Here is a 12,041-nt window from a genome sequence, read left to right on the forward strand (position 1 = left end):
ATTGCATTTCTAATTATTTTAACCCACAATTGAATTTAAATTTTATTTTATAGTCTTGAACACTTATTGTTGAATTTAAAATTTAAATGAAAACAAATTTCTAACAGGAAATATCATATGTTGTCTATGACAAAAGACATCGGTCTTACTTTTTATTGATGCACACAAGATAAATATTAAATAATATAAAACAACAAATGCATGGAATAATTAATAACTATTAATTATCTAATATTTTAATCATAAAATATGAGTCAAAAACAGTTCTTTTTTATTTTTTTTAAATAAATGTTACACCCAATAAAATATTAATACTCTGTTGAAACCGGGGTCAAGTTCTAAATTCTAATCTGTGCAGTACGATAAAAACGTAAAAAAAATGAGCACTAAATGAAATGATTCGCCTTCTGTCCTTGTAAAAAACCGATATTTCGGTTATATTAATATTAACTTAGAACACAAAAATAATAAACAGTGATTTTATACAATATTTAATATTATTTTTCATATAAAAATGGTAAATGTGTGATCATTTTGTTCTGATGAGGTTATGTAGGAATTAGTGCATATTATAATTTTTGGTTCTTTTCAGCATTCTTGTCGACAATTAATATACAGTTCAGCTCGCTGGAAATGTTCTTTACCTATAAACTTAAAAACTTCAGTTATTCCTTTTAAGCCAGAGCAGGTAAATAAAAAAATATATACCTATATCAATCATTCCAATAAAGTAGAAATTTTTATATAAACCGCTATTTATATTATATATATAGCTTTTTTAGGCAAACTTTTATAATTATATTAAAAATAAGTAATGCTGTTCATTCATAAATTTCTTATCTGATGCTTACATAAATGTAATCTATGATTATTTTTTTTAAATAAATGGTTTTAGTGTACAGTTTTCGAATGTCGCAACTATTCAGCACGAAAGGGATTTTTTTCCTCAATAATAGAAAACATCAAGGAGGATATTGCCAAAAATAAGGAAATGAAAGATAACATTAAAAAATTTAGAGAAGAAGCACAAAAATTAGAAAATTCAGAGGCTCTGCAGGCTGCAAGGAAAAAATTTCATGCTGTCGAGTCAGAGGCCTCTAAGAGCTCTGAAGTTTTAAAAGAAACCCTTGAAGGAATCAAGGGTAAAATGGGACATGTTCTAGAAGAAGCTAGTAAAACGGACATTGTAAGAAAAGCTGGTAAGCTATATTTGTTTTGTAATTTTTAAGTAGGTTTCATCATCCAAAGTTTTCCTCAAAGTATGTTTAACTATTATATAGTTATGTATGGTTTGTGAGTTAAAAGTTAAAAATATTTAAGGAAGATATTGAGTATCTTAAATCTTAATTGTATATTTTTATATTTCTCATATCTGCAGCATATAATAATAATTTGCTTTTTAAAAAGTTACCAATACAAAGAGTAAATATGAGTTTTGATAAATTTGACTAAACTGAAAGGAAAATATTCAAATTTTATTTGTAAAATATGATGATTTTTTGTGTTGATCATTTATGTGATGCTCAATGCCTTTTTCCACAGCTCCAACTGAATTTAAGAGTCTGACTCATAAATCCAGCTCTGAAACCAATGCACAACTGACATTTAGAACTAATATATTATGTATCATTGTAATTAGACTCTCAATAAAGTGTAGACTTTGATTTAGATCATGATATAGTTATGTGTTTTAATATGTTTGTAATTATATTAGTTTTTGAATTCCTAGATATCTAGTTATTTTACATATTGACTTGTCTGAGACCCTGACTTGAAGCAACTGTTTCTATAAAATATTTGATGCGGATTGATAGATGTTACAGTTAAAAATATTATGCTACAGCATAGGTCCTGAATACTGAATTACATTTTTTTTATTTGATATCAATCTGCAACAATTCTATGCTTTAACTGTTATAATGCCATTGGATGTGATTAATATTTTTTAACAAGCAAGTCTATGAGCATTTAAGAAAAATAATAGTTGTCTATGAGCAAGTGACCTTTAGACTGTACATTTGCCATAACTATATCTTGAAATAAAAAAAATAAAACAGCCTTTTTATAGTGTTACATGTAAATTCTTTTTTTTTATTTTAGGTAAAATTACTGAAGATATATCAAAGACAGCCAAAGATGCAGCTGAAAGTTTAGCAGATAAAGGTCAGAAACTTGGTAAAACTTCAGCTTTTAAGACAATATCACAGGTAATGTACAAGAATAAATAATAATTATACATTATAAATTTTATCCTCAATTTCATTGATAATAATAGACTGGTAAGATTTTTACCACTACACTAGAATCCCAGTTGTGTTCACCCTATCATGAGCCTAAGCATTGTATCTTATTTATTTTCTATTTAACAAATCCATAATAAAATCAAATAAATTTGATTTTTTCAGGCTACTGAAGTAGTAAAAAACGAAATGGCGCCAAAGGGTCTAGAAGGTCGAGTCTACACATCGCCAACTACTCTACGAAAACGAGTCGAGGTTAGTCTTCAACTATTTTGTCGCTGTGACTCTGACTCTGATTTCTGACAGCTCTCAAGGGTGACTGCGTGTAAGATATAGTCCCACTTGCATAGCTAGACGGTTAAATACCACGATAAAGCATTGCATTGTTATTTTTTTGTGGTAGGAAGGTTACTCATAAACATTGGTGCTGTATGAAATATTAACCATCCCATACATCACCATCCGTTCACTTCAACCTTGGGATATTAAGTATTGCTGTGTGTCGGTAGAATATGTTTTAAGTGGGCGGTACCTGTTACCCACGCTCCGGGCTTGCACTTAAGACCAAGTAAATAAGTCATCCAATTATTACTCTTTTTGTCGGTCCTCAATTTAGAGGGTTCTCAGGAATCCCCCCCAAGAACCGGATGACCGCATAGGCGGGCCGACAGTCAGGACAGTAGCGACCCGTGTTCTCCGATGAGATGGCAAGGGTTCCGATGGTTTTTTATTCCGGTGTACTTGTGCGCACTAGGTTTTGTTCGGCACCTTAGGTCCTACACATTTTTGACTTGGTGGCTTGCCTTGTTGGTTATTATTTCATATTTGTTACAATAATAATAAAAAAAGCGAATAGCCTTAAAATACAATTACTCTCTTTAAGTTGAACCAGAGTCGGATTTAAAGATGTGGAGGCCCCGGGTGTACAAACACCCTAAAAATTATATGATTATGAATTAATCTTTTTTTTTTTATTTCAATCAGTAAGCTATGAATTGTTTCCTATTTGTATCGGTAACTTTTAAAATATTAAATAGTAACATTATTATAATTTGACTATATCTCAGTATTTGTTAACTTGCTGAAAACTGTGGCCCCCTCTCATGTGGAGGCCCCAGGGCAGTTGCCCCGGTTGCCCTCCCCTAAATACGGCCCTGAGTTGAACACAATGCAAAAATAAAATTATATTGAATATATTTCTTATCGAGCTCATGATGGAGCATTATGGAGCTCCATAACATCGTTTTTCTATACTTGGACAAATAGCCTTTTGTCACAAAAATTGTACAATAGGCTATTTGACTGGATTTTAAAATCCATTTTATATTATTTAGTAGAAGTTAAGGAACCCAGTAAAAGTTGTATTTTTTATTTATAGTACATATTTCCCGAAAAATATATTAAAAATTCCATATTTAAATAGCGCGCAAAAACGCTAATTGCACAATATGGCGCTGCAATAGGGTCGGTGACGTCACTTTCCAGTATTTTAATCTGTGGTACATATAATAGAAAAGCAAAGTTTACAAGAAAGTGACTTCATCATAAGCCCGGCCAATCAGGAGCGTTTTGTGTCACGTGACAAACGTTTGAAAATTTGTATTTTTATTTATGGATTTTTGAATAAATTATGTATTATTTTCATCTTTCGTTAGTAAATAACCATTGTTAAACTCATAATATACACTGATTACAATAATTCACAATTTACTTTTCGCAATGTCAAATAGCCTATTGTAATAATATCGAGTGGTGTGTGGCAGGTGGCAGCGGACGAGCGGACGGTGACGCCGGACACGGAGACGCTGGGGGTGGAGCTGCATCGGGACTCCAAGTTCTACCAGCAGTGGGAGGACTTCAAGAACAACAACCAGTACGTCAACAAGGTGCGCATATTAACAAAACTATCTTTGAAACTTGGATGCCGTGAATTCGTTGAAGAGAAATATCTATGATAGTCATAGTCATTACACATATATTTAATTACAAGGAAATATTTCAATCCTTTAAAAACTGCATAATTTTTTACTACAACATTATTATAATAATAAATTATCGTAGAATTTTGAGATGTTTTGTTAACACACAATTTGGTAATTCCTATTCAGGTTCTCGATTGGAAAATAAAGTACGAGGAATCAGAAAATCCGGTGTTTAAAGCGTCAAGGTTCGTCACGGACAAAGTCAGCAACCTGTTTGGAAACTTGTTCGAGAAGACCGAGCTGTCGAACACGCTCACCGAAATATGCAAAGTCGACCCCAGCTTCACGGCGCAGAAGTTCCTCGAGGACTGCGCCAATGACATCATACCCAACATCCTCGAAGCCATGGTCAGGGGAGATCTGGTTATCCTCAAGGACTGGTGCTACGAGGGAGTGTACAACATCCTGGCGACCCCCATGAATCAGTGCAAGCAGCTCGGATACAGGCTCGATTCGAAGATATTGGACATAGAGAACATAGAATTGGTGATGGGGAAAATGATGGACCAGGGTCCCGTATTGGTGATAACATTCCAGTCGCAGCAGATTATGTGTGTACGGGACGGCAAGAATAATGTAATAGAAGGAGATCCCAACAAAGTGATGAGGGTTAATTATGTGTGGGTGCTCTGCCGAGATCCTCAAGAATTGAACCCGAAGGCAGCTTGGAGATTACTCGAACTGTCGGCGAATAGTGTAGAACAATTGATATAGTAGTTGTTAACGTGTAGATGGATTAAATCGTTGTATTGTTATTTGTTTTTAGTCTAACCCGATTTCCTGCTGAGCGGTAAACAAAACTTTAGTACAAAAAAGCATAAGGCAATAAATTAAAGATACAACTTACAATATGTTAAATTTTTTGATATTTTGAATAAATGTGAATATTTGCTAATTTAATAGGATATATTAATTAATCTATGTTGCCTTAAAGTTATCCAATGGTGTGACTTGGTTACTACAAAGGCTAGATATTGAATTGAATTACAGTTGTAAAGATTGCGCACACTGTCACTGTGTGCACTAAAAGGTGTGTATTTTTATAAAAATATATACTATAACAAATTATATAAACTACAAGCTAGCTTGTATAATATATATATGTTATATATTCTTTTCAAGATCTGATATCCTTGAAGAGTCCTACAAACTTATTTATATAAACTTTTACCAACCAACTCCAATATTTTGTTACTTATTTGGTTCATGTAAAACATTTCTCAGATAAGTTAATCCAGTTAGTCTCTTGTCCCGTTAAAATCACAGTAATTTACAAATGTGTATTGACTATTTTGTTTGATACTTTTTAATTTTTTTTTGTTTTAATAAATCGTTATATTTATTCAAACTTTTATTTATAATTTATAAGAGCTACAAAAAGTAATATGGTTTTACATAATACATATGCTATTATATAATACAAATTAAAATTGTTCTGCATGTACATTCTTGATAGTCATTGACAAAATAACTGTAGATGATGAAAATAATTTATAAATATATTTTTGCTATTTAGCGAATGTTTTGAATTTTTTTTGTGTGTTCTGCTTAAATGGATACAATGTGAAATTAGGAGCGGATGGATATTCCATATGCCGCTTGTCAATTTTTATCATTTTGAAGCTTGTGTGCGTGTAACTGGGTATGTGTGGGTATATAATGCATCATGATATTTTGTATGGGAATATGAAAGAAAAAATGACTTATGAATCATAATAAATTGCTGAAATAATAAAAATGTATCGGATTTACACACGTAGGATACATAAAAAATAAAAATTATGATTAAATACTAAAATCGTCACTGGTAGTCTGATTATAAATGGCAATTAAATTGTTAGTTTATAAATAAATAGATTACAATTTAAAATACTAAGGTTTATTGAAAGGGTCTAGCAGACTTACTCTATAAGGAAATTGCACTGGCGCCTGAGGACATAGATTAATCTTTTAAATATTACGTAGAAGACTTCTAAGGTAGGTGTACAGATAATAAATGCGTGGATTCTGTTTCTGGACTGACAATAATAAAAAAATATAAATATAAGAATTGATAACCTGATTTTTTATTAAGTTGGTTAAAATGTATTGTCATTAGAAAATACTATAATATTATATATCTGAAAAATGAAAAAGAATCCAATAACAAAAAGTTCGAAGTTACAAAAGATTAAATTGGTTTCATTCCTTTTTTTCACAAATAATACAGAAACATATTATATTGTTTATCAATAAAAGTAGCATAGTAGACAAACTTAGTTGTTTCTGCAAGTACATTTAAAATGAATTGTTTTAATAAAACCATTATTTTCAGTTTATCTCATTTTAACGTAGTTATTAATAATAATCTATTTTTAAAGGCGCTTATCCCATACATTAAACAAAATAGTACAATCAAAAACATTTAACGTTCACTTATATGTATGGTTATCAAAGACAATTTCAAATCTGTCACTTTAAATTTTATATAACCGGTATATTATTACAGTCATTACCGGTATACATATATTTTTTTCCTCTGGTACCAATGTTGAAATATTTAGCAGTCCAGATTCTCGACCAACGGGAAAAGGATATCTATTCTTGTTTGTATCAAAAATATCTCGAATAAAAAAACGATTTCAGTAAACATTGTTTTATTAGAGGCACATTCAAGAGGCGGTCGGTGCCGCCGTATATTATATACAACAATCATCTACATTATTATTAGTGCTTAACTACGATGAAAACCATAATGAAAAAGAACTCCGTGACTAGGTTACTAGTTAAACTTAAATTAAGGAATGTTGCCATCTCATCAACTTAAAAATATTTACTTGATTTATGAGAATAGTCTATAAGACGATTAATATATAATTCTATTGTATATAGGCGATCAATTTTTTTCTTCTATTGTACGATTATTTTTCCATAAATCAAGTTTCGTGAACTTAAAATAAAAATATATTACGTGATATTAATTAAAACTCGATATAATTAAATATTACAGATTAAAAAGTGCCACATACATTATACTTAAAGATAATAAAATATGCGTAAAAAGCTTTTATTCACAGTGTTACATGTGTAAAAATTACTAAAAATATTACTTGTGTTTTATAAATAATGCTTAAAAAATATGTTTAAGCGGATAATTCGACGGATTGCGTATTAATATATTAAACACATTCAGACCTTTCTATCACAACCGCACGATCCAACCAAAACGCTCCCATTAATCTTGCTATTAAATATATAAAAATATTATATTTATATTCAACAAAATGACAAATATTTTTAGACACGTTACTTATATGGATAAGCACCAAATTATTTATTTCTTATTATTTTAAAATATATTTTAACGATATTACTTTCAAACAGTATATAGTAGATTCGATTATGCATACAAGCCCTCAAGATGTTTATTTTCTTTTTAAATAATATCATAATATTAAAGTTATACTGACCAAAGAATTAAAATATATTTGTACCGAACTAAATTTTACTTTGTACATATTGTCTTGTACAAACTTCCACGTTATGATATATTCAAAATAATATAAGATACAACTACTACATCTTACATATGCACTAAATATGTTAATAAAACAGATTCATTTAACCGCCTATAAAATATACGCGTGGACATCGTATGCCAGCAATATGTGCCGTGTGCAATTGAGGAAGTAAGCTCATTAAAAAAATCACATTGAACGCGCCGATAAGCTGCTCTACTTACGCAGAATCGAAGGGTACAATTATACATCAAAGCCAAGATATAAAGTGCAATTAGGCACAGATTTGTAACTCGGCAATCTATCTGCGGCGCGTCTTTCCATTCTGTACAAGGCCAGAACGCAAGGGTATGAAACTAATCACGTATAGATTGGAAATAACTTTTTTACTAAGTTCTTCCAATCCATACAAGAGCAGTACGCAAATACTCGCGTATACTTCGTAATAACGTAGAAGTATTTCTTGTTCCAAAATGTACAGCGCCAGTATACTTAGCATTTAACGTCTCGAATAATGTTAATAATGCTCGTTGAAAAGTACTTTTTTTAATAAAAAATAATTATAATTATAAGTTATTTATTTAATACTATCTAATAAAGTTAAAATATAACTCCATATTTTACTGAATCAAAAATACTAGACTTTTAAGACTCTTGTCAAGTGTAAGTAAGTGTGTAGTATAGTTGGGAATAAAGACGCGAGCATCCACGATACAAACTATACACGATCTGTACGCAAAATTCGTGTATACATTTTAAGAACAGAGTTAAAAACAGCATTACAATATATACGCGAGCAATTTCCTATGGCTGCGTTCTGGCCTTGTATAGAATGGAAAAACGCGTCTGCGGCCAGGAAATAAATCAAGTACAACAGCTAGCCAGTTGCAGCGTAACAAGCGAGCGATAAGGTCTGGGGGGGGGGGGTGTTGTAGGGTAACAGGCGAGCAGATCAGGTCAGGGGGGGGGGGGGGTAGGGGGTTTGTCGGCTAGTCGACGAGCCACTGCAGCAGCGCGGCGTCGTGTCCGCCGGCCGACAGCAGGCGCGTGTCGTCGGGCAGGAAGCGCACGCACGTCACGTGCGACGAGTGCCCGCCGTACGCCGCGCACAGCGACTGCGGTTCGATTCGGTGGAACATTATTACATTGTACATCATGGTTTATATTTTTGACATATAATAAAATAAATTTAATAGGCTATTTGACAATGCGAAAAATAAATTGTGAATTATTGTAATCAGTGTATATTATGTGTTTAATAATGGTTATTTACTAACGAAACTTGATAATAATACTTAATTTATTCAAAAATCAATAAATAAAAATGTATTTTTTTCAAACGTTTGTCACAAAACGCTCTCGATTGGCTGGGCTTATGATGAAGTCACTTTCTTGTAAACGTTGCTTTTCTACTATATGTACCACAAATTAAAATACAGCAAAGTGACGGCACCAACCCCATTGCAGCGCCATATTGTCTAAGTAGCGTTTTCGCACGTTAGTTAAATATGGAATTTATAATATGATATTTTTCGGCAAATATGTTCTAGAAATAAAGAAATCTTAAATTAAGCTCTACTAAATAATATCAAATGGATTTTAAAAACCAGTCAAATAGCCTATTGCACTGTTCTATTTTTTTTTCTTTTTTTATTAAATTCAACAAGCATTATATGGTTAGGTTAAGCTATACATGAATCGATTGGATAGGTTTTTGGCAACGAATGGGTTACCACTTAAGTGGAACAGAAATTATGCCACTTGGTGTTAAGTTCGCGGGTCACATGAATATTGTAATTTAACCTGACTCATTTAAAGCTGGCCCTTAAACGCGATGAATTAATAACTTTTCGATTTATAATGCATTTAAGTATTAAAATCGGTACGCGTATTTAATACTTGCCTTAGGCTGAGTAACGGGATAGGCATATAATTTCACTTTGCCAAAGTCATCCCCCGTGGCCGCCAGCCGTCCGTCCTGGGTTCTGCAATTACGAAACAAGATTGTTTGATAAAAAGAGTATGAAAATTTGCAATAATTTATTTATAATATCATATTGTACCACATGTGTCTGAAAGTTTATCTTTCATCATTCGTCCATCCACGTAATATCCAGCCGTATAAGGCGTTCTTTGACGTATCAAAAGTCAAAGTCAAAAAACCTTTATTCAAAATAGAAGTGTTTACACTTTCTTATTGATTGTCGATAATCTACCACCGGTTCGGAATATAATACCTCAGACCTGAGAGGAACCGGCGAAAGAAACTCAGCGGGATATTTTTTTTTTTTTTATAATGTCAATTTATAATTTACAATAATAAACATATTCCTGTTATTCGAATCAGCCTGGAGGCGACCATCTCATTCCCAAGGTGTACCTGGTGCAGGAGTTGATGTCGGTGCCGTCGGCGCCCTCGGGCCACACGCCCACGCACGGGAACGCCAGCGGGCAGTGCGCCGACGCCCAGCGCACGTCGCGCAGCGCCGCGCCCGACGCCACCTGCCGGCACGTCGTCGCGTTCCCGGGGGGGGGGGGGGGGGTCATTACTAATTAGAGTAAAGTAAAGTAACAGCCTGTAAATTTCCCACTGCTGAGATAAGGCCTCCTCTTCCATTAAGGAGAGAGATTGGAACATATTCCACCACGCTGTTCCGATGCGGGTTGGTGGAATGCACATGTGACAGAATTTCGATGAAATTTGACACATGCAGGTTTCCTCACGATGTTTTTCTTCACCGCCGAGCACGAGATGAATTATAAACACAATTAAGCACACATATATATATATAGTGGTGCTTGCCTGGGTTTGAACACGCAATCATCGGTTAAGATGCACGCGTTCTAACCACTGGGCCATCTCAGCTCTGAATTACTAATTATTATTACTTAATGATGTCATTTATAGTATTTATTTTTAATTCGTCTTTAGTTTATTGGTGTAAGTACTATAAAATCTAAGAGGAGGAGAGATACAATATGTTTTTTAACAACAAATTCAGATCTGCTGAACTGAATTATGTCAAGTTGGAAAATGGATGTCACTTACAAAATAGCACTTCATAATCTCCAGAGTTGCTCCTGATGTATTGACTGTCTTCTGACCAGTCCAAGTGAGTGATGAAACTCGAGTGACCCTGAAACACAATATGACTTATTATTATAGTGTTCTGTACATTTAATTTTTACCATTTAATATAAGCCTACTCTTTATAAAAATTTTTAAATAATATCTAGCATATATTCTAAATTTATATTTAATCTACAACACTACATACATTGACAATACAATATATAACTAACAATTAAATTATTTGTGTTCATTATAACACCGTTAAACTAATTTATACTTAATGTTCTTTGCGAAATAGTCATTTTTCGTGCGAAATGACGTATTTGTATTACAAGGTCAAATATATTATCACTTTAATTAATAATAAACTGTTAATGCCTATATTATGTAACTAAACTCGGTTTTAGAACAGGAAGTCATATTATATGGATGTATGGCGTCACAATGTATGAGATAACTTATAGTAATGAATAATGTTTACTTCTACTTATTGCCAACCAACTATTAGGAGCCGTCCATACATTACGTCATTCTAAATTAGGGGGTTGGTCTACGGATGACGGTAAATGATAGAGAGGAGGGGGGGGGGTCGATTTGTTTCGAAATTGACGTCATTCTTATTTATTTATTTATAATTTATAGTAGAAATTTCTTCCAGCACACCTAGTAACTGAGACTGCAAATGACTGCAAATAATACCCATTTCTCAAATCTGCAATGTTTTAATTTCGTCAAACTGGTTATGACGTCAATTTTGGGAGAAGGGGGCGTCATTAAGAAATGACGATAGGATGATTGTATATGACGTAATTTATGGACGGCCCCTAATCCATGCACTAACTACGACAAGCATGTACTACAGGCTACAGGAATTAAATTACCCGTCTACGCTTTCTCTCCGTGCACTAGATTCGCGTGAAATGATTAATGTTTATAAATTCAAAGTATTACATTTCTAATTATAATAGACAATTTCATGGCCTCGACAATAGTCTAGTAACGTTTCGTTGTCATATTGATTGTTTATGAAAAAAAGTTGTTATAACTAAATAATTATTTAACAAAGTATTATGTATTCACATTTTATCTTTTTTTATTATTAATATCTATTGACGAAGTTTATGAAACAATTTGATATTTATTTTATTAAATTGTGAAAAAAAAAACAATTGATTGTAAAATGTGTCAATATTGTGTTGAAATGTGAAAAGATATAAAGTCGAGGTGTAAAAATGTTTTATTTAATTTG

At 32.5% G+C, this 12,041-nt stretch overlaps 2 protein-coding genes across 5 annotated transcripts in view; one reads left to right on the forward strand and one right to left on the reverse strand.

The window, feature by feature from the left end:
• Positions 1-321: 321 nt before the first annotated feature.
• On the forward strand, positions 322-4,977 carry LOC124535862 (mitochondrial import inner membrane translocase subunit TIM44). Its single transcript, XM_047112257.1, has 7 exons — positions 322-517; positions 593-688; positions 896-1,199; positions 2,101-2,207; positions 2,406-2,495; positions 4,004-4,126; positions 4,349-4,977. Exons 1-7 carry the CDS (start codon positions 515-517, stop codon positions 4,934-4,936), a joined length of 1,311 nt encoding a protein of 436 aa, XP_046968213.1. The 5' UTR covers positions 322-514; the 3' UTR covers positions 4,937-4,977.
• A 1,864-nt stretch (positions 4,978-6,841) lies between these two features.
• The window catches only part of LOC124535842 (echinoderm microtubule-associated protein-like 2), an 85,930-nt gene continuing 80,730 nt past the window's right edge, over positions 6,842-12,041 (reverse strand). For all 4 annotated transcript variants that reach the window (XM_047112229.1, XM_047112228.1, XM_047112231.1 and 1 more), the window contains 4 exons: positions 10,769-10,856; positions 10,100-10,244; positions 9,623-9,704; positions 6,842-8,834 (listed from right to left, as the gene is read on the reverse strand). In XM_047112229.1, coding sequence (XP_046968185.1) covers positions 8,709-8,834; positions 9,623-9,704; positions 10,100-10,244; positions 10,769-10,856 — 441 coding nt within the window. In that variant the 3' untranslated portion in view covers positions 6,842-8,708. The remainder of the gene's footprint in view (positions 8,835-9,622; positions 9,705-10,099; positions 10,245-10,768; positions 10,857-12,041) is intronic.

The sequence above is a fragment of the Vanessa cardui genome, chromosome 15 (genome assembly GCF_905220365.1).
Source record: "Vanessa cardui chromosome 15, ilVanCard2.1, whole genome shotgun sequence".
Classification (NCBI taxonomy): Eukaryota; Metazoa; Arthropoda; class Insecta; order Lepidoptera; family Nymphalidae; genus Vanessa; species Vanessa cardui.

Bases quoted from the DNA above. Each gene is read 5' to 3' on its own strand.
- LOC124535862 (XM_047112257.1), top strand. The intron at 689-895 runs GTAAATAAAAAA...AAATGGTTTTAG, and splicing joins TTCCTTTTAAGCCAGAGCAG to TGTACAGTTTTCGAATGTCG. The intron at 1,200-2,100 runs GTAAGCTATATT...TTTTTATTTTAG, and splicing joins GGACATTGTAAGAAAAGCTG to GTAAAATTACTGAAGATATA.